The sequence below is a fragment of the Aquarana catesbeiana genome, linkage group LG10 (genome assembly GCF_042186555.1).
Source record: "Aquarana catesbeiana isolate 2022-GZ linkage group LG10, ASM4218655v1, whole genome shotgun sequence".
Classification (NCBI taxonomy): domain Eukaryota; kingdom Metazoa; phylum Chordata; class Amphibia; order Anura; family Ranidae; genus Aquarana; species Aquarana catesbeiana.
The window spans coordinates 110,890,739-110,913,608 of NC_133333.1; the positions used below are offsets into that span (position 1 = coordinate 110,890,739).

At 41.6% G+C, this 22,870-nt stretch overlaps 1 protein-coding gene across 1 annotated transcript; it reads right to left on the reverse strand.

Moving 5' to 3' along the window:
• Window positions 1-5,102: 5,102 nt before the first annotated feature.
• CRYAB (crystallin alpha B) lies at window positions 5,103-15,361 on the reverse strand. Its single transcript, XM_073602435.1, has 4 exons — window positions 15,162-15,361; window positions 14,871-15,088; window positions 8,641-8,763; window positions 5,103-5,451 (listed from the first exon to the last, which is right to left on the reverse strand). Exons 1-4 carry the CDS (start codon window positions 15,187-15,189, stop codon window positions 5,248-5,250), a joined length of 573 nt encoding a protein of 190 aa, XP_073458536.1. The 5' UTR covers window positions 15,190-15,361; the 3' UTR covers window positions 5,103-5,247.
• Window positions 15,362-22,870: the final 7,509 nt, after the last annotated feature.

The following is a 22,870-nucleotide window of genomic DNA, read 5'->3' on the forward strand; positions in this document are numbered from 1 at the left end:
TTGTCACATGAAAAGATATAATAAAATATTTACAAAAATGTGAGGGGTGTACTCACTTTTGTGAGATACTGTATATTGCACTGAGCTTTCACAGATAATCCCTGTTTGTGGCCAGTAGAAGGGTTCTGTTGGAAGTAAGAAAGTGATAGACAGAAATTAATACTCTTTAATCTCCAATGAGGCTGAACAACATTACAGTGGTGTTCTACATCAGGGGCAGGTCGGAACCTGCAGGGTCAGTCTACTGAGAGATGTAGAGATGTATGCGAACTGGGTGGAGAGGAATGGCTGTAAAATTTCAATGAGTCTACATTCAGAACTTCTGGGAGGAATACATATTTTGTGGCCCATTGGTTCCTACATTCAGCCTTTAAGTGGTATTAATTTCTGGTTAAGATTTCAGACTTAGATCTGCTAGCATATCCTTACTATTACAAGCTGGAAAGCCTTTTCCCAGGGAGCCTGGGCCAAGCCCTGTGTGCTGCTGCTGTGACAGATCAGGAAAGGTCTCGCAAGCCATATGCTTTCCCTTCAGTCCGATCCATATACAGTCTTTTGGGGTCTATTGCTAAAGATCATGGCAATCATCACAGTAATTCTCCATTGGCCAATGAAGGTCTCAGGGTGCAGTACTCCACCCTTGTTCATCTCTTTTACAGTTTTTCACCCTGAGATGAAGAGATGGATCACTTGGCAGTTTTTCTCTATTTATAAATCCTACAACAGGATTTGAATAAAGCTTGTTTGATTTGGACTGCTTTGTTTTCTTCTGCCTCAGTCTTCAGGTCAGGTACATTCTGGACTTCAACTGATCTTAAGCTCTCTTACCGGGCAGATCTATGAAGTCCCTATTATTTTCAATTTCTCCTTGGGTGAACTATCCCTTTCTCATCTAATACCTTGATGGGGGGCTGCATCTGGGACTCGAGGGAGAGCCTAGACTCTCTATGTGGGATTTACTATTTGCTCTGGACTTCATAGTCAGTCTAAGGTAGGATCTCTTTTCAGTCCAGCTTGGGTAAAGACTGAGCTATGAGGATAGCCTCTCTAAGGGCTATCTCATCGGCCAGGAAGTTTAATCAGGGCTTTAGGCTAGAAGGGATCCTTTGGTGACTGGTTGGAGTTGGAGCAAAAAATTGAGCCATGATGACAAGGAAGTTTGCCAGGACCAAGGCCTTTAGGACCCTTTGGTGACTTGCTCCTGCAGATTGGATCTCTTTCAGTCCAGGGCTTCAGTAAAGGCTCAGTCATGAAGGCAGCCTCGCCAAGGGTTTTTTCCTCAGTCAGGAGGTTTGCCAGGATCTGGGCCTTAGGCTATGAGGGATCCTTGTTGGCATTCTGCCTAGTACGGGTAGTGTTTATACCCATATTGGCTTGCAATCCAAGGTGACTTTAGTGCAGGATCACTAAGGATAACTGGTTCCATGCCCCTTATATTGTGATACTTTGAGCAAGCTCACAGGCTAAAGCTTTGCTTAAGCTGTAAGGACATCTTTTTTTGTCACTCTCTAGCAGAACCAGCAGGACAAACTGTAGATATCATCCAAAATCATCGCTGGTTGGTCTATCACGGTTAGCCAACTGGCTTAGGACATGGTTTCTATGACAGCAATGGTAACACACTCAACTCAGGATGTGTAGACTTCGTGGGCTCCTGCTAAAAGGGTGCCAGGAATAGTTGTAGGGTGACAACATGGGCCTCCACTAAGGCTGTTCTGGGTCACTGTGGTGTGAATCTAGCTACTTTATCCAGTTGATTTTTAGCCGTAAGGTGTTCTGTTGGCTATGTGTTATAATTAAAACCATACTTTTTTTTGGCATCCCTACCCTTGTTCTTTTGCCATGTTCGGTGCCCTAGCAAAGCCAACAAGACCTGGAAGTGAGGGGAGAGAAGCGTTGGATCAAATGAGGGCTCAGGTAAGTAAAAGGAAGAGTGAGGGTGAATGCTGATGCCTAAACATTTTTTACCTTAACGCAAGGAATGCATTAAGGTGAAAAATGTTTATGCTTTAGAACCACTTTAATTGCCCCCCTGAAGACAATTAGTGGCAAAATACGTCAGTGACGTGGTTCCATTGAGATCCACCCATCAGGGTTCTGTGCTGGGACCAATCCTATTTAATTTATTCATTACGATTTGGAGGATGGGGTAAACAGTTCAATCTCTGTATTTGCAGACGATACTAAGCTAAGCAGGGCAATAACTTCTCTGCAGGATGTGGAAACCTTGAAGATCTGAACAAATTAATGGGGTGGGCAACTACATGGCAAATGAGGTTTAATATAGAAAAATGTAAAATAATACATTTGGGTGGCAAAAATATGAAGGCAATCTATACACTAGGGGGAGAACCTCTGGGGGAATCTAGGATGGAAAAGGACCTGGGGGTCCTAGTAGATGATAGGCTCAGCAATGGCATGCAATACCAAGCTGCTGCTAGCAAAGCAAACAGAATATTGGCATGCATTAAAAAAGGGATTAACTCCAGAGATAAAATGATAATTCTCCCACTCTACAAGACTCTGGTCCGGCCTCACCTGGAGTATGCTGTCCAGTTCTGAGCACCAGTCCTCAGGAAGGATTTACTGGAAATGGAGCGAGTACAAAGAAGGACAACAAAGCTAATAAAGGGTCTGGAGGATATTAGTTATGAAGAAAGGTTGCGAGCACTGAACTTATTCTCTCTGGAGAGGAGACGCTTGAGAGGGGGTTTGATTTCAATTTACAAATACCATACTGCTGACCCCACAATAGGGATAAAGCTTTTTTGCGCAAGGGAGTTCAACAAGACACGTGGCCACTCATTAAAATTAGAAGAAAAGAGTTTTAACCATAAACTACGTAGAGGGTTCTTTACTGTAAGAGCAGCCAGGATGTGGAATTCCCTTCCACAGGCGGTGGTCTCAGTGGGGGGGCATCGATAGTTTAAAAAAACTATTAGATAAGCACCTGAATGACCACAACATACAGGGATATACAATGTAATACTGACTTATGATCACACACATATGTTGGACTTGTGTCTTTTTTTAACCTCACCTACTATGTAAATATGTAACTATATATAACTTTAACTGACAATTGCGCGGTCCTGCAACACTGTACCAAAATAAAATTGATGACTTTTTTCCCACAAATACAGCTTACTCTTGGTGGTATTCGATCACCTCTGCGGTTTGTATTTATTGGGCTATAAACAAAATTAGAACGATACTTGACACTTTTTTGGGAACCAGTGACATTATTACAGTGATCAGTGCTAAAAATATGCACTGACACAGTATAAATGACACTGGCAGGGAAGGGGTTAACATCAGGGGCACTCAAAGGGTTAACAGTGTTCCCTCAGTGTGTTTCTAACACTAGATCAGAGTGTCCATGTTTGACAGCATGACCGTCTGCTTGTTTACATCGGCAGACCACCGTTCTGTCTCTGCGGGGAGCAATTGCGTGTGGCCGGCAGACATCGCGTCCACCGGGCCTGCAGATTGGTTCCCCCTGTGGCCAATCAGTGCACGACAGCGGCCCCGGCAGCGCGCGTGCCCCCCGTACAGCAGGCAGTTTGGGAAGTGGTTAATGCATTCTTTGCATTAAGATAAAAAGCCTTCTGTGTGTAGCGGCCACTTTCAGTCCTCCTAATACTTACCTGAGCCTCCTCTCTATCCAGCGATGTCCACGAGTCCCTCGGCCATCTGGGACTCTCTCTCCTGATTGGCTGAGACACAGCAGCATTGCCATTGGCTCCAGCTGCTTTCAATCAAACTCAGTTAGCCAATCAGGAGAGAGAGGGGACGGGGCCGACCAGCAGCTCCGTGTCTGAATAGACACACGGAGCTGGAGCTCGTCTCGGGTGCCCTCATAGCAAGCTGCTTGCTGTGGGGGCACTCAACAGGAGAGAGGGGCCAGGAGCTCCAGCCAGGGACCCGAGAAGAAGAAGAAGATCTGGGCTGCTCTGGGCAAAACCATTACACAGGGCAGGCAAGTATAACACAATTTTTATTCTAATAGAAAAATTAGACTTTACAATCACTTTAAGCCCTGTTTTCCTGGCAATTACTGTGAAGTCTTTTTTTTTTTTTGTTACTGCAGCAGGTGGGGCCATTCTGCTAATACACCATCTTAGATCAAATGCCTTTTTATTATCAGTGTGGTATTTATGTTAAGATTACTACATACTGTTTTCATAAGATGTTGCTTTGACCTGCTTTTTAGTTCCCCCTTCTCTGCCCAGCTATCTTCATTTGGATGGAATACCATATAACTACTACACCAATGATGCACTATAATAAACTGTTCCGCTAGTAGATGTAAAACAATTTCTGAATGCAGGAGACTATGAGGTCTGTTTATGAACATTTTCACCCAAGAGTCACACATTTTTCTAATGGAATCTTAAGTGAAAAAAAATGTGTGAATGGGTGAAAATATTAACAAACAGACCTCTATGCATTTAATTTATATTGGCTATTGCATGCTTTACAATTTATGGTCCTGTGATCGTGGCTTCAAAAATGATTTAAATTTACTATCGATGAACATTGATGTCTCGCTCAGTATAACCTGCACTAAAATAGTTACCTTCATCCTCATTTCTTTACTGTATGGCCACGACTGGGTCCTGTAACTTGTGCGCACTTGCTCTGCTACTCCTTTTATTCCTATGGATGGTTTGTAACTTGTCTGGATAACTGGGGCTGCAAAAAGTATATGTAGCAAATCTTTTGATCTGTTAAATTTACCATTGAAATCGTTTTGTTCTATAACTGCAAAAAAATACCTGTTGATCCTACCTATGCTATGGAGATGAGGAGAGATGGAAGGTGTTCTGTAGTTCAAATCAGAAGCAGGCAGCCTAGGGTAACAACACTACTCCTACATGGATACAGTACAGTGAGTGAACATTGTCACCTAGAACGGGAAGCATGTTCCTGGAAGAATCACAGGTAAGAATAAAGAAAAAAGAAAACAAATGCATTCACCAGATCAAAAGACTGGTAAGTTGATCAATATATAACATTTTTGTTCCTGGGTTTAGATACACTTTAATAAACTTTGCTCATTTTAAACACAGCACAAGACAATCATCACTCGTACACTTGAAGATGCTTCTCCTTGCTTTTATTTGTATTAGTAATTTGATTTGGTCACAGGACAGCACAAATAAATACATGTAGCAATGTAGTACGCGCGCACTCTCTCTGGCAGGGTGGAAAGGTATCTTGTTTGTCTGGAATAGGCGAGAGACTCTACTTCTTGGGGGCAGCTCCAATAGCTGCCTTCTCTTCACGAGTGATTGGGATAGAGCGTTCAGGGACATCACCCTGTTTCCTGGGTCCACACACTGTCAGCACTCCATCTGGGGACAAGGATGAAGTGATGGATAGGGGATCAACATCCACTGGGATTTTATATCTTCTCTGGAAGTCTCTGGAAACATAGCCATGCTCATCCTGAGAAGAAATAAACAAAATTAGTTATAGTTTTTTTGCATTGATCAAATATCTGTAATTATATAATTCAACATTATATTACATCTACTTAGGTACAGTAAGTACTCAGGTTGAAAAAAAGACACATGTCCATAGACTTCAACCAAAAGATATAAGGTAAAGAAAAACAAAAACCTCATATCATCAGAACGCTAAACCCACAGCTAATCCAGAGCAGGGCAGCAAGATCCTATCCCCGCACACACATTGATGTTTCCCTCATATCCCACCCTCAGCACACACATTGGTCTTTCCCAAGTATTCCACCACCAACACACACATTGATCTTTCCCAAGTATTCCAACAGCAGCACACACATTGGTCTTTTCCATGTATCCCACCACCAACACGCTTTGGTCTTTCCTATCTATCCCACCACCAGCAGCGATATTGGTCTTTCCCAAGTATCCCACCACCAACACACACATTGGTCTTTCCCATGTTTTCCACTACCAACACACACATTGGTCTTCCCAAGTATCCCAGCACCAACACACACATTGGTCTTTCCCATGTAACCCACCACCAACACGCATTGATCTTTCCTATCTATCCCACCACCAGCAGCAATATTGGTCTTCCCCAAGTATCCCACCACAAACATACACATTGGTCTTTCCCATGTTTTCCACTACCAACACACACATTGGTCTTCCCAAGTATCCCAGCACCAACACACACATTGGTCTTTCCCATGTAACCCACCACCAACACGCATTGATCTTTCCTATCTATCCCACCACCAGCAGCAATATTGGTCTTCCCCAAGTATCCCACCACAAACATACACATTGGTCTTTCCCATGTATCCCACCACCAACAGGCATTGGTCTTTCTCATATATCCCACCACCAGCAGCAATATTGGTCTTTCCCATGTATCCCACCACCAGCACGCACATTGGTCTTTCACCTGTAACCCAGCACACACATCGGTCTTTATTCTGTATACCGTTACCAGCACACACATCGGTCTTTACTCTGTATCCCATCAGCAGCACACACATTGGTCTTTCCACTTGGTCCTGACCTCAGCACACTCATTGGCTTTCCTTTGTATCCCACCCCCAAGCCTCACACTTTACATACCAGTATCCATGACATCAGTAAGATGGCCCCTCTAGTACACAGAACTATCTCTCCTATAACTTGCACTGTATAGTATAAAATAGAGATTATTGCACACATTTAGCTCTGCACCCACAGTAAATATACTCTAATCTCCATAAAGATTGGTAGTTTAGATTACACCATTCATTAATGTGCATAGGGCTATTGGAGAATTGCATCATATTCAAGTAAATTAAGTTATGGATACAGGAGTCTGAAAAATGTGAAGAGCATCAACACTGAGCTTCCTGTACTTTTTCATTGATTTTTGATGTGATAACGTCACCATAATACTGGAGCTTGTTACATCCCATGTTAAATTATTATTGATGCATAAAACATATGTCCCATATTTGTATAGCCAATTTGGAATCACAGTGTAGAGTTGTGTGACTCTGGTGAAGCCACCATCAAATCAATGTTGCTGAAGGCTTGCACCAAACATTGTTTACACCAAATATTATTAAACGCTATGCATTATTAATGACAATTACACTTAAAGAAACACCTAAATGGGCAAAGTGACAGGGTTTTGTGCATAAGAAGAACACCTGTTGTTAGTACACCATGGACTAATGATTATGGATTCATGGTGTGCTGGCAACATATGATATGTTTTTTATTTATGATAATTCCAGTCAACCTGTTGGCAATTGCCCACCTACTTCAGGCTGTGCTCAAGAATGTGTGAGATGGAAATATATTGAGGGTTTGTATAAAGTCCCACCCACCCAGTTTTACTTACCTCATCAGCCATCCCCCAGCTTTCCTTCTTCCAAAATACCCATTGTTGGCTAGTATTGGAGACTAGAGGGAGCTGAAACATCGCCCTCTCCATCAAGTGACAGTGATTGGCCAATCAGCCTGAACACTGCATCATAGGAGCGGGTCACGTGCTTCTCCATGCCTGGACGCACCAAGTATTATACACCAGCTGCATCAGGAGATTCCTGGAAAGGTGAGCATAACTGGGTCGGGGCAATGAGCTTTACATGGGGAAAGTGACATGGTCTCTTTTACTACAACACACCATTCTAAATTCACCATTTATGGAATGGACACACCTAGCTATTTGTATTAATTCATATATAATGCTTTAGAAGACTCTGTGTCTAGATATGAATGTATATTTATGGAAAAGGTAGGGACAGCTCACCCTTGATAATCTTATCATATTTAGAATCCTCCTTCAACCAGACAAAAGATTCATACCATGACTAGTGCCTCTAATTAGCTGCTGAGCCCCAGATGGGTCAAAACACATAATCAGGAACCTTTTATGTAATTGACACAATGAAAAGAAGAATGTGGCTATGGATAACAGGGGAACTTGATCATGGTGAGAATAGTTTATATAAATATGTGCCAGATATACTGGTGCTATTGTGTGGTTCATAAAGTAGTCTAAATGCCCATAATTAGTATATTGTAGAGCTGCTGTATTTACATGGCCTTGGACTGCACAGAAAGAGATTACTTCAGCACTCCTTAGCCCCTAAAAGAGAACTAGTTAGAAATATTCAACTACCAACTTTTTTTTTTTTTTTTGGGGGGAGGGGGTTTCTTGTCAAATTTGTTTATTGAATTTTAGCAATTAGTATACATAATTACATTTGGTAGCCGCAAAAGAAAAATACTAACCATTTTTTGATGGTGCATGCTTCAGGGATGGCATCACGTAGTCAGTCACTACCATGAAGCAAGCAATTTCATATCAGGTGTTTCTACTCCTGACGTACACTTTCTTGCTCCAGGTAACTAACTTGCCAGGTAATAAAGAACGAATAATGATAATAGCTCCAGAACACAACCTTTCAAAATGAAGTGGCAGCTTCCACTGGATGGTCCTACATAACCCTTTGATGTCTGACACACAGTTCTCTAAATGCAGACTGGACTAGAGATGGGCGAGATTACTGACATGACAGAAGTGATGGTGAAGAGTAATCCTTGCCCAAGGGCACAGGAACAGCATTTCCAATCTTAAGACACAATTTGTGGCAATGTGTGCGGCAATAAAGATTATAGATGTGCAATTTACCTGGCGCTCCTCATGCTTTCCATGGATTTCAATGAAGTCTCCTGACACTTTAACTTTCAGCTCTTCAGGGGAGAAATGTTTCACATCAAGGTTTATAGAGAACTTATCCTTCTCTAGTCTCATCTAAGGGAGTGAAAAACACTCTTTAATCAGCTTTCATAAGTCTGCTTACATTCATGGTCAGACACCTAATAAATTCTTACCGTATGTGCTAAATATTTTTGTATCCACATTTATATTACAAGAGAGGTGAACAGCCTATGAAACATGGAAACCCTACATCATCAGTAAAGAGCAGTGTGCTTATAGTGGGGTTAACATCTGCTGCACAGTAACTTTATCGTACTGTAATTATACCATTTCTGTTGATAATTTAGCTTTATAATTAGAATTTGCTAGTCTTTTTTACTAAATATATAAGCACTTATTCTTCAAGTCTTGTTATACCCATTTACAATAAAATGTCTTATAGGCATGGCCTTTCTACCATTTGCTTTGTAATTGCTAAAATATGTAAACTGCTATAAAATATATCATATACATTATTTATAATATAATAGTTATATAAATGAGAGTAAAGGTTTTTAGCACACATTATGTTAAAGGAGTGATATATTGGTTCTACATATATTTTCTTTAATATTTTTTTATGTATTTAAGTATTTTTCTTTTTTTTAAGCAGGTAAATATTTAATAAAGTATAATAATATTTAACAGCCAGCAGGTGAAGCTATAGGCTCCTTTTTATGTTTTCATATATCTAATTTGAGCCTTTGTTGTGAAAAGCCTGTTTACAGTTCAATGGTTCAACAACTTAACCCCTTGCCATCGGCGGGAACTGGCCCTTTAAGTGGGTTGTGTCACCAGAGGCCAGTTAAAGTTGCTCCAGTTCATTTGTTCACTGTGATTGGCTACACAGTGATGATGTAATCAGGAACCCATCCTACCAGCTCCTGACTGTTGGTAGTTGACCTTGAGCTGTTGGTGACAGCTCAGTCACAGTTCTGAGGACACTAATGAACCATGCCCCAGAACAATAAAGAAGCACATATATGCAGCAACTGGGCATTAAGGTAAACCTGCCATGCTGCTGCATATATATGATGCTGTCATAAACCGGTTAAGCTGAAATTTACATATACACGTGAATAACTCTTTGCAGTGACATATCACTTATTGGATAGCTGTATCCAAGGTTTTAATCAAACAAAGGGAGCTTCAAGGCAGGCTGGTACTGTGCTGTCCCTTACAAATACCCATGGTACTCAGGGAATCCTTTGTCATGCATTAAATATATATCAGTTTAATCATATCATCCACAACAAAAAGTTTCTGCTTTGTAATAAGTGAGAACCAAAAGCTTTAACCACTTCACGCCCGCCCCATTGTGGATTGACGTCCGCAATGTGGCTCTGTTATCCTGACTGGGCGTCACATGAGATCCAGCAGGATAAGCTGCAATCACGCCCCCTGCAGAGGCACGCAGCATGGCGATTGGTGGTGCTGTGTGTCACTCTAACACACCGAATCTCCGATTGTGGTAAAGAGCCCATGACGAAGGCTCTTTACCACGTGATCAGCTTTGTGACCAATCACAGCTGATCACAGCATGTAACTATGAAGTGCTGGTAAACGGTTTTCCTCGGTTCGTGCTGACAGGGAGAGCCGATAGGCAGCTCTCTTGTCAGAGAGGGGGGTCTTCGCTGATAATCAGCGCATTGATTATCAGCGCAGCCCCCATCAGAGGTGACCACCACAGCTGCAAATCAGTGCCCACCACAGCTTCCAGTCAGTGCCCACCAAAATGCCTATCAAAGTGCCCATCAGTAACGCCTGTCAGTGCCCTTCACAGATGCCAATCAGTGCCCATCAGTAATGACTGTCAGTACCTCATCATTTGTGCTGCCTATCACTGCCATCTATTAGTGCCCATTAGTGCCATCTCTTAATGCCCATCAGTGCCAATGAGTGCCACCTGTCAGTGCCCATCAGTGCCGCCTAGCAGTGCCCATCAGTGCTGCATATCAGTGCCGCCTATTGGTGCCCATCAGTGCTGCATATCAGTGCTGCCTATCGGTGCCCATCAGTGCTGCATATCAGTGCCGCCTATCGGTGCCCATCAATTCTACATATTAGTGCCTACTCATCAGTGCCCATTAGTGCCACCTTATCAGTGCCAACTCATTAGTGCCCATAAGTGCAGACTCATCAGTGCCCACCAGTGAAGGAGAAAACAACATTTTATAACAGCAACAAAGATTTAAAAAAAAATGTTTCCAAAATTTCGGTCTTTTTTCGTTTGCTTGGCAAAAAATTAAAACCCCAGTGGTGATCAAATACCACCAAAAGAAAGCTCAATTTGTGGGCAGAAAATGATAAAAATTTAGTTTGAGTATAGTGTTACATGACCACGCAATTGTCATTCAAAGTGTGACAGCGCTGAAAGCTGAAAATTGTCCTGAGCAGGAAGGGGGGAAAGTGCCCAGTATTGAAGTGGTTAAACAAAACTTTCAAGATTGCTGTGGTAGTGGTTTTGTGAAATAACCCTGTACTTTTTACAATGCCTAAAACCTTGTAGACTGATTTTTTTGTTTTGTCCTTTCAGTGGTCAGTAGATGAAAACATGGCATTAATATAATGAGGGTATTTTACTGGAAGTATGAATCCCAGAGTATTGTTGTTTGCACAACAGTAATGTCATAACTAAATGAATTGCTATCTTTGTACGACAGTGATTACATGGGAAGAGAACAAGAATTCTCCATTATGTGGTAACTGAATAGGGACCATTTCTTACGTAATCACATTCATAACTGTTTGAATAAGGCTAAACTACAGGTTTATGTTGAAAGTTTCAATACAATATTTTATTTGTCTGTGAATGACATACTGAATCCAAAGACAGCCAGGTAACTAGTATTCTTAGAAGGAAATCAGCAATGACAGTTCCTGTGTTTCTTTCAGTACAGGTTCCCTTTAAAGTAAAACTTTAGGCAAAATCTTTTTCATTTTGGATAGAGTAAGGGGTGGTTATACCGCCTGTCATTTTTTTGCCATCTGTGTTCCATTGGGGAGTTTTCACTTCCTGTCTTATAGCCAGACTGGAAGTGAGAGGAAATCCCTTCCAAAGTTAAGGAATCCTAGCAATAAAAATCTGACAGGTGTTCTAATCCATCTCCACTCTAAAGAAAAAGTTTAGTTTAGTTATATTTTAACACACGTTTGTTGCATAATTTAGTGTAATGATTACATGCTGTACTTTAAGAGTTTCATTTTGAAAGAGAAGTATAACCAAAGCTTTTTTGGTCATATCTCGCTTCTGGGTCACAGGAGTGCAGTTACATTTGCTCTCCTGTAACCCAGAGTCAGCTGATAGCAAGCTATTGGTGGCTGTCAGATGACATCACAAAGCCCCTCCAGGCTCTAAAAGGATCCAACCATATTGTCGGGAACTTCCCAGCTGCCTGATTAATAGCTGGCATGGTTGAGAGGGTTGGAGGGGCAGAGCAAAAAGCGGTGAATGAAAGTCAATGCTCTCTGTTCCAAGAAGACTGAGAGCTGAGCAATCAACCAATCAACGGCCATGTGATCGCTCAGCTCTTGCTCCTAGAGGTTGACATGGTCCAGCGGCAGCATCACACCAATACTGCACCATAGACGTGATATATATATATATATATATATATATATATATATATATATCTCTATAGTGCAGTATTGGTGTGATGCCGTCGCTGGACCATGTCAACCTCTAGGAGCAAGAGCTTTTTTTTTTTTTTTATTCCCATACTTTTCCTTTGTGTCAACATCCATATGTAAACAGCTGTAGTGTGTATAAAGAAAATCTTTTTTTTTTTAAATAAAGAAGGGAAGAGGTTAAGACCCCTACCATTTATGTTTAGCTGACTGTATCCCATTTGGGAGCTTTCCCGTCATTTTCTGTCCCAGAGACAATAGGAAATGTGAGGTAATCTTTAAATATTGTCATCGCAACAAGTGTCCCCACTGGAAGATTTTACCCTCACCTCTTGTTCTAGTGACAACTGTAAAATTTTGGATTTCATAATATTTTTTGTCTTCGTGCCAATGGTCACCAGGGCAAATGGAGAGGGTGGTTCTCTCTATAGAGACACATAGAGCAATGAAGCTCTATGAGGTTTAAATACCTCAACACTCTTTTTAAAATTGAAAAAAAGGTTTTGGATATACTGTACATACCCTTTCGTTTAACAGTATTCCATGTGAACATAACATTTCTGTAAGGTAAAAGTGTTACCCACAGAATTTGTTCCTGTGAAGGAAGGAAAATGATCTCAGCATCTGGGTACCCAAATTCACCTACCTATCTCATCCTTTTCAGACTCAGCTGTTTAATATCATGGAGAATGCAGAAGAAGGGAGACTCCATGATGAAGGCAGCAGCTGGTAGCTCACAATGCTCAAATCCCCAGCAGGTATAAGGAGCCAGTAAGTGTTTCAGACTACCATTGTTCTAGTTTTAAATAGTCCTTTAAAACATTAAACTATGTGCTATTAAAGGGTTAAATTAGATACTGGACATCTTACCTTAAAGTAAAATTACAAACATATCAGAAAGTATATGAAGCTGAAACTATAAAAGTCCATTCATTTGCAGTCCTGCCAATACATAAACATTATAGCTTAAAAAGGTTAGTTTAGTCTACATACAACATAGGAACTTCTCATGGTGCATTGCAGTTCTCATTAAGCAATACATTTTAAAAATGCAGCTGTGGGCTTTTACTTGCTACTAAACTATCCCCATATTCTAACCTGTAATTAAATTGGTTAGTTGCCCCTAAAGGTTTTTTTTTTTGATCTCTCAAAATCTTGAAATCTCTCTGCTGGAGTTCCTGATGCCACCATCCCCCCTAGGTTGTGCGTCAGGACTCAAGAGGTGGTAAAGTTGGGTGTAATTGGGAATTTAGGAGCAGAAGTCCTCCCATGGGAGTTGTTCTACAGATATAAGACGCAAAAGGGATTGAACTTTCAAATGTACATAACAGTTCTCAGTAAATATATCCTTTAAATACAATTTTGTGCTATGCACCAAGACAGTCATTCTGCCTGGAAGATATTTTGCTAGCAGGCATTAAAGACCTGAAAGTGTAGATAATTACTTAATATTACCATATCATGCCTGCACTGTGTGTGATGTGCCCTTGCCTAATCAGTGAAGATGAAATGACTGGGGAAATATTTTAGGAAGTGTTGTTGACATACAGTGTAAGATTATACACACATTGGGCAATATGATGTAATGTGATCTATGCATATTAATAAGGGACTTTCTTGGCGACAGCTGATTTAGGACTGTATGATAGCTCAGCAATGTTCCCCTCTGCAAACACAGGAGCAAAACAAACATATTATATTATCAGAAAATACATGTAGAGGGTAAATAAGAGTATTTTAAAGCAGAAAATACATTATACAATAGACACTTCTTTTGTCTAATCGTAATAAAAGAAAAAGAGTGACAGGTAAATCTGTAAAATTGAAGAATTAGTCTGTTAAATTCCAATTCAGTCATTACATAATGTAAGAGTAATGATGATGTCCAAATTCCAGTAACCTTTAGTACCGATTTGATTTCAGCATTTATTGCTTGATGTCAGTTACTGCACCATATACTGTACAATGATTGCTATTGCAATTGGATTTGAAAAGTAAAAAATCAGTTGTTAATTAATTTCCCTAAACTACCCTGCTAATCCTTATTGCAACATTTAATAAGTACAGAAAAGTAACAATTTGTCATTGTCAATACTCATTTTACTGTCATTTTTTTAAACATCAAATATTTAATATATGAAAAACTCTTACAGGTTTAGCAAGTGTCAAAATTAATATAAAATGTATACAGTGTAACTGTTATGTTGTAGCATATGATTTCATATTGGTAAAAATGCTTATTCTGCACCCTTGTTCTTTTACAGCCCACTTGTTGCCTCTTTCTATTTAGTATGGCAATATGTAGAATTATCCACATATGTTATATTTCAGAACTTAATTACAAATTATTTGTGCCATAGCATAGATACTCAATGTTTTGGAAATGAAAGAGATGTAAACTTAGTTCGGCATTGCCCCAAAAGGCTGCAATGAAACCTGCCACTTTCTAAGACTACATATATATCTGTACTAATAAATATAGTGTAGCTTATAATCAATCCTACACATTCAGTAGGCACACAGCTGGGGATTACCTCTGACAAGCCACTTTCAATCCAGGATGGCAGTCTCAGAAATGGATATTTGAAGTAGAATGGGGACAGTACTGAAGATGGAAACAAATCAGCTTCTTGGATGTGCTCCCCAAAACACTGTTCAAACATCCTGTTTGGTCCAAAGAAGGAGTAAAATTGGCGGCGAAACCAGGGGTGTTGGATAGTTATGTCCATCTTCTTCTGGCTTCCAATGACAGCTGTCAGAGAGAGAACAACTCAATGTTGGAACTACCCAACAAACCAAATGGTCTTATATACAAAGTTGCCAACCTTGGGCTCCTCCCTGGTACCCCAACATTGAACTTTCTGGAAAAGACTTGTCAGGTGGCTTAATTATGCCACTACGCTTGTCTGCTCCTATTCAATAGTTAGATGTAGGATATAAGCAGTGACACATCCTCTATTCAGTCCGCATCCCATTGGATCAGCAAGAAGAGGTTCTGATTGTCTGTGACCTCTGTCTCAGTGTTTTGCACATTGGATTAACAGACAGGGGGATCATTTCAGCCACTGTTCTGTAACATGACAAGGGATGAATTCATTTTCAGATCTGACAGCAGATAGTGTGATGCCAGCTTGCTGTGCTGCAGCCAGAGAGTAGCTTATTCATTTCATTACAGTTCTGAATATCTCAGCGCTGGCCCTTTTCCCTTCTGTGGGTTTACTCTGTATGCAGTGGACTGGAGACTGGTATTTGTACTCTGCTTATAGAGACCAATACATTGTTGGCCACCTCTGGTTTCCCTGGGGATTCTTTCTGTATATATTCTGCATACATTTACTAGGGATTTTGTTCTTTAAATTAGGGGCATGTTTTTTCCCCAGAATATTAGTACAGTCAAGACAGTTTTAGTACTGACTAGATACATCAATCTGAACTACAGAATATATCATTGATAATGTCAAATAAAAGCTTTGCTGAGAATACTGAGAATACTGTCGTGACATCATTCATTAAAGAAAACCTACTGATGTAAAAATGCAGACTGCTGCACATTGCTAACCTCCTTCTGAAAAGGCTAGTTGCCTGGCTGTCTTTAGCTGCGGTCACAACCACAAAACAAGCATGCAGCATGTGAAAATAAGTGACATTAGAATTCCTGATCTACATTCTTGCACAATCTACTGCATACCATAATGGAGATGTAGAAATGTGATAAACACTGTATTTCATGGCCCATACTTGCATATTGGTGATGAGGTTGAAAGGAGTAGCAGATAATGATAAGAGAAGTGATATTTCTGATACCCATCCTGTACTGCTAATTGAAATGTGCACCCCTATATTTAATAAAGCAGAACTAACGCCATGAGTTTTACAGTTTCCCAAAACAGTTACTTTCAAGGCATGTCAGTAATGATAAATGTCACAGTTGCTTGTGCTCTGAAGTAAACTGTCAAGCCATCAAATATGGTATGGTGCTGGTGTTATAACTGATCACACGTGCAGCATCATGGCAAGTGCTGATCAAAAAGACACCAATATGGCAGCTTCGTTAGCTTTAAAGGATAGGAGGGTTTAGTTCTGCTCTAAGTGATGTATCATATTAAGTCAGCTGTAGGGTGATTCCTAAGATGAACTACTGAGCACATCTGATGTTTCTGATTATTTTGGTATGAGGGCCGTTTCACACCAAAACGCAGTGTGAAAAAGGCGCATTCCATGCGTGTTTCCCGCACCACAGGTGAACACACTGCCCTTGTGATCTGCATGCAGGTGCCAATGAATTGTTAATGGTACCTCAACCACAGCATGCAAACGCAGTGCATTTGCCTGCACCAAGTCGCATGGTACCATTGCACTACTTTTCCACAGTCCAGTTTTTTTTCTCAGCCCATTCAAATGAATGGGCTGCAGAACAAGACCACACAGAAACGTGCTGGCATTGTTTGGGATTGCACGCATTACAATGTGAACCAGCCCTGAAAGTGAAGAATAACAGCGAAATGAAATAACAGTAAAATCAGACCTATATTGCTTTGTCAACTTAAAGGAACGGGGAACATATCTGTATAGTAAAGCACCTATGGCAGAATATCACATAGAAGACACATCACTTTCTTCCCTCCTAGTAGAGATGAAACTTGTTTAGCAGGCAGGCAAAACTGGGTTTTCCAATGCCAGGCTCCTGCAGACTGCCAAACAGCTGGCTGCTCGTGCCTGCCATACAGGCAGTTACTGAAGTGCAAGGAGTGTCAATGAACTACGAGAGTGCTCACCAGCGCCCTTGCAGTTCATTGAAAACTGCTGTTATTGCAGACGGGACTTGTAGTTCATTCTTTCACAGTTTGCTGTTTTTAAATTGTGACAGTGGGTGCAGGGAGAGAGGATCCCCCGTCCACTGTCACAATGGGGGATGGGGGGGTGAGCAGGGCTACTACATTAGTAACATGTTACACCCTAAATATGAGTATAATGTGTAACATGTTACTAAAGGTGAACTTATCCTTTAAACCTTTTACTGCTGCCACCCCAACTATTGTAGCAGCGCTGGTGCATTAAGAAACTCCAAATTTGTTTACCTTTTTTAGTCCCCGCTTCTGTCTTCATGTAGAAGTGATTTGAGCCATCACTTCCTATCGTGTGTCCCAGGTTCACTTGTCCCTCATCGGTGCCCAGGAACTCATGGTGAGGAGGGAGAATGCACATTCACTGATTTCTCCTGGATAGTATGAACTGATAAGGGCACAGCTCTGAGCACTATCTAATGGACCCCTGATGTCTCCTTAAAGATAACCTTTCACCTACGCTATGCTATCACATCATCATCATTATCTTTTCAGCCCCCTTGTGATGATAATAAAGTTAAGTTAAAAAAAAAATGCAAAAATGTAGGTTTAATAAAGTAAATAAAAATACACCCACACAGGAACACAAATGCACGTGCTGGGTGTGCACACGTACAAAAACTATGATTATGCAACACATATTATTGTCATGTAGACTGGAGTGAGAACAAGAAATCTAAAGCCACCATTCAATAATAACCCTTAACTGATGAGCTGTAGCAGCTCTTAAAGCGTAAAGGATTTGGTATCTCTTTACACAACACAACCTCAGTTTTTTACATGCAATGAAAAAAATGGGTAGTATATTGTGCTTGTGTGCATGAAAATTTATTTGAGTGTGATTTTACTGAAAATATAGATTTGATAAACAGTATCATAAATATCGCGTGGCATAAAATAATTCCAACTGCCACCATTTTATTCTACAAGGTCTCTGCTTTCAGAAACTATATAATGTTTTGTGGTTTTAAGTGTGCTTCATGTAAAAAAAAAATTGTATAAAATAACTGAAAGGCCAGTTCCCTGCAATAAAACAGCTACTGTATGATATTCCTGTCTCCTGTAGCCTGTGTCTCCTTCCATGGCCCCATTCCAAAGCTACAGCCTTTCTCAGACTCTTCAGAATTCAACACTTAAAGGAATGTTGGATGTGTATGTACCCTGCTGTATGCTGTGGTTTGATCCTCCAACCCCTACGTCAGTACAGGACCCGGAGTGATATAGTGGTCAGAGGATGTAACTATAGAATGTAGTGGGGGACATGGGCATTCAACACTCCCGAATCTGTCAAATGCTGAGGAATGGAGTGTTGATAGGGCACCTGGGCTATCGGAGCAGCTCTCCTAAGCCAGGCCCTTAATTTTTTAAAGCAACCTACATTTAACCCCTGAAGGTGAAAGGCATATAGAAACCTTTTTAGCAATAAGTGGTCCAATTCAGAAGGTAAGCACACGCTTTACCTGAGGATGTAAAGATATGGAGGAAGTGGGTAATTGAAGGTTGGAAGCATTGAAGATTAAGCAAAACTTCACCTCTATGATTTTGAGAATGACTGATGGGTGATCCTCTTTCTGCGTTAGCAGTGGTTTCCCTTTTTTAAAAATTTTTATTAATTTTTAAATTTTTTATTTTTGTGGCACAGCAGCACTAAGAAAATGTAGGGCATAATTGCTGTCCCCCTTCTGCATCACAGGTGTTCCTCTTTCTGCATCAACAGTGGTTCCCTTTTCTTTTTTTTTTTTTTCTTTTGGCTTTTTACATTTTTTGGGCCTTTTTTGAATTTTCTTTTTTCCAGCAGCAGCAAAAAAAAATTCTCCATAATTGCTGTTCCTTTTTCTGAGTTGCAGGTGGTCTTCATTTTGCGCAACCATTGTTTTTTTGGGGTTTTTTTTTTTACCTTTCTTAATTTTTTTTACATTTATTTTAGTTTTTTTTTCAGCAGCAGTAAAAAAAAAAAAATTCCACGATTGCTGCACCCTTATTTTCTTCATAAAAAAAAAAAACTATGATAAAACAGTTTATACTGCACCAAGCACAAAAGTATTGCACCCAAGCAGTATAATAAAAAGTCATAAAAGTTCCCCCCCAAAAAGTAAAAAACAATAATAAAACAGTTTATAATCTGCCAAGCACACAAGTATTGCACCCAAGCACCATATTTCCATCCGACACTCTATAATAAAAAATTATAAAAACCCCCCAAAAAAATCCCCATCATGTCCGAAAGGCCAACAAAGAGAGGCAGACACTCACAGGCCACTAAAAGAGGGCAAGCAGCCTCTGTGTCCACAGTGAAAAGTGGTGGTGGCAGAATGGTGCATCCTCTGCAGGCGGGGTACGGGGTCAGCCGGATGCCCGCAGACAGCCCGTCCTGCTGGTAAACAACAGCGATGGGGGTGACGGGATCACGTCGCTCTGTTCCGCCCTACGCAGCGTTTCGTAACAAGATTACGTCTTCCAGGGGCACAGAAAGACGTAATCTTGTTACGAAATGCTGCGTAGGGCAGAACGGAGCGACGTGATTGCGTCACCCCCATCGCTGTTGTGTACCAGCAGTACGGGCTGTCTGCGGGCATCCGGCTGGTGCCCCAGACTTCTCTTCAGTCGTTCAACATTCTGAAACTATATGTGAGTGTTTAATAATTTTTACCTAATAAACCTTATGATTTTACACTATTGGAGCTCTCTTTTCCATTTATGGTTAACCACGTTGCTGAGAGTTTGACGTCCCGCCATTGTGCCATTAATCCATCTGACATTGAGGCCCCGATATCTCATCGTAGTGATACTATTTGGTTCCTTGATGGTGGTCTGGAGCAACCAGTTTTAACAGCTTACCCAGACCCTCTGTAGTGGGGGGTCATGGGTCTCTGGTAAGCGCCCAGTATCTTCATAGGTGGTGGTGGATCAAACACTTTATCCTTAGTTATCAGGATTTTAACTACATCTCAATCAACACCTGGGTGATTTATCCCATTTACTTATATGGACTTTATTAAATTACTTTGCAAATTTCACTATTGCACATGGAATATGCACTTTTGTATGTTCATTTAATGCATATGTTTAGTGATGTGTACTATATATATGTTTCATTTACCTTTTACCTGGTTTTTCACTAAATGATGGACAGGTGTCATTTGCATAGTCTGTTTCATTAGCGCGGTTCCATTTTTTCCAATTGTTCACTTTATGTCTGTGTTATACATAGGAACTTGCAGCTTTATTTTTTGTTTACACATTTTTCACCTATGCGCAGTTTCAACCTTCTTTTTCTGCTCCAGTGATGAGGAGGGAGGGGATATTGAGGTCACTGACTGTACTGGGGTGCCTGAGAGAACAAAAGAGGAAAGTGAGGAGGAGGTGGCACAACTCCAATGAGGCAAAATGTCCTCCAGGGGCCCGGCTTAAGGGCAGCCACTCTATTGCATCACACCACAGTGCTCCACAGGTGCAGGACACTGCTGACTCCCCGCTGACTTCCAAAAGTTCATTGGTGTGGGCTTTTTTCAACACATGTGCAGAAGACCGCAGCGTTGCTGTTTGCAATCTCTGTCTGAAGCGGATCAAGCAAGGCCAGAACACGAGCCGCTTGGGCACCACATGCTTGACAAGACAAATGACGACCTGCCATGCAGTTCATTGGCAACAGCACCTGAAAGACCCACATCATGAAAAAATGCAGACTTCTCCTTGCTCCTCATCTGGGATCTCTACCCCTACTATACCTCAAGTCTTCTCAAAAACCTCCACTCAGAGGAATGATGGTATAGCAATGGGTGCCACGGGTACTTGCACCTAATCTGCTAGCAGTACACCACCTGTTGTTTTCACCAGGCAAATTTTGCTATCCCAGTTGCTGAACTGTAAAAAAAAAATACTGTCCCAGCCATCTACATGCTTAGTGTCTAAATGCTAGCTTGGTCAAATTTGCTAGCACTATAACTGCTGCCTTTTCATCTGGTAGGCTCTGCACCCTTTCGTGAATTTGCAGAATGTGCTGTACCACAGAGGCAGGTTCCAAAAATATTTTTTTTTCACGTAAGGCCTTCATGTAAGGCCAGTCCAGCTCTGTACCCTCATGTGTAAGGCAATGTTTTGGCCTCGTTGGACAGGTCACTCAGCAGCAAGGTTTACATTACTGCTGACTCGTGGTCCAGCAGGCATTGTCAGGGACATTACAATTCCTTCATGGCACACTGGGTAACTCTGCTGGCCGCTGGGAAGGATGCAGGACAGGGTTCAATGCTAGAGCTTGTTCCGCCACCATGTCTCCAAAAAGCTGGTGGTGATTCTGCCACATCTGTCTGCTCCACCCCTTTCTCTTCTTCATCTTTTATGACCTCTTCTGCTAAATTGTCCTCTGAACCAGCAGTGCTCCCTAAGCGTTCAAGGGGCTACGGAAGCAGTCAGGCTAAATGATGCCATGTGGTGCTTCAGTTTGTCTGTCTAGGGGACAGGAGCCACACCGGGGCAGAGATTCTGTCAGCTCTGCAGTGACAGGCTCAGAGATGGTTGCGCCACGGCAGCTTGAGCCAGGAATGGTTGTATGCGACAATGGAACCAACCTTCTCTCTTCCCTCCAACAGGGATACTTGACACATGTTCCATGCTTGTGCCATATCCTGAATTTAGTGGTGCAGCATTTCCGGTGGTCATACAATGCCAGTGCTCAGCTGGCTGACATTCAACGGAAATTCAACCTGCCCACCAACTGCCTCATTTGTGACATGCCCACTAGGTGGAACTCAACATTGGCAATGCTGCAGTGGCTACACAGGCAGCAGAGGGCCATCAATGAGTACCTGTGTGAGTATGGCACAAGGACAGGCTCAGGGGAGGATGCATGCACTGTTCTGTCACCATTTTAGGAGGCCATAAAGATGGGGAGCCACGACAATGCATGCATCAGTGACACTATCCCTCTAGTCTTCCTGCTGGAGCACACGCTTCCTGGAATCATGGACAGGGCACTTGAGACAGAACAGCGGGAGGAAGAGGAGGACTTCCCTTTCTCTCAAGGCCCCCTTTATGTAGGTACCATTCCTGCGGGGCCACCAAACACACAGGAGGAAGAGGAGGAGGATTGTGTCAGCATAGATGTAGAGGATAACATACAGCAGTCTTCAAGAGATGGTTTTCAGTCCCCAGAAACCCCAGGAGCTGTATGTGGCTGGGAGGAGGTAGTTCCTGACAATGTCATCCTTAGTGACCCAGAGGACTCAGAATCTGATGCCTCCTCAAACTTATGCTGCATGGGCTCCCTGATTCTGCAAAACCTGCAAAAGAACCCGAGGATTTGTAGTATCAAGGAGAGGGATCATTACTGGCTGGCAACAGTTATTGATCCAAGTTACAAGTGTAAAGTTGCAGAGCTCATTCTGCCTTTGCAGAGGGAGCAGAGGATGAAACATCTTCAGGACATCTTGAATAAAAATTTGTGTAACACCTTTCCAGACACTGGGAGGTTACCATTTCCTGGACAATGTGTTTCTGAGGCTTCGATCGGTCAGAAGAAGAGTGATGGAGAAGGCAGCCGGCTGTATTGCCTTTGCCTTTAAACAATTCTTTAGTCCTCAGCTCCCAGGGCTGTTAGGTTTAAGCAACCATCGCTAGCGTCTGCATCATATGGTGCAGGATTATCTAGGGGCAAAATCAGATTTGGAGACCTTTCCAACTGAGTATCCACT

Bases quoted from the DNA above. Each gene is read 5' to 3' on its own strand.
- CRYAB (XM_073602435.1), bottom strand. From the start codon at position 15,189: ATGTTGGGGTACCAGGGAGGAGCCCAAG. The intron at 15,089-15,161 runs GTTGGCAACTTT...TCTCTCTGACAG, and splicing joins GTACCAGGGAGGAGCCCAAG to CTGTCATTGGAAGCCAGAAG. The intron at 5,452-8,640 runs GTAAATTGCACA...ATTTCTTCTCAG, and splicing joins GAAAGCATGAGGAGCGCCAG to GATGAGCATGGCTATGTTTC.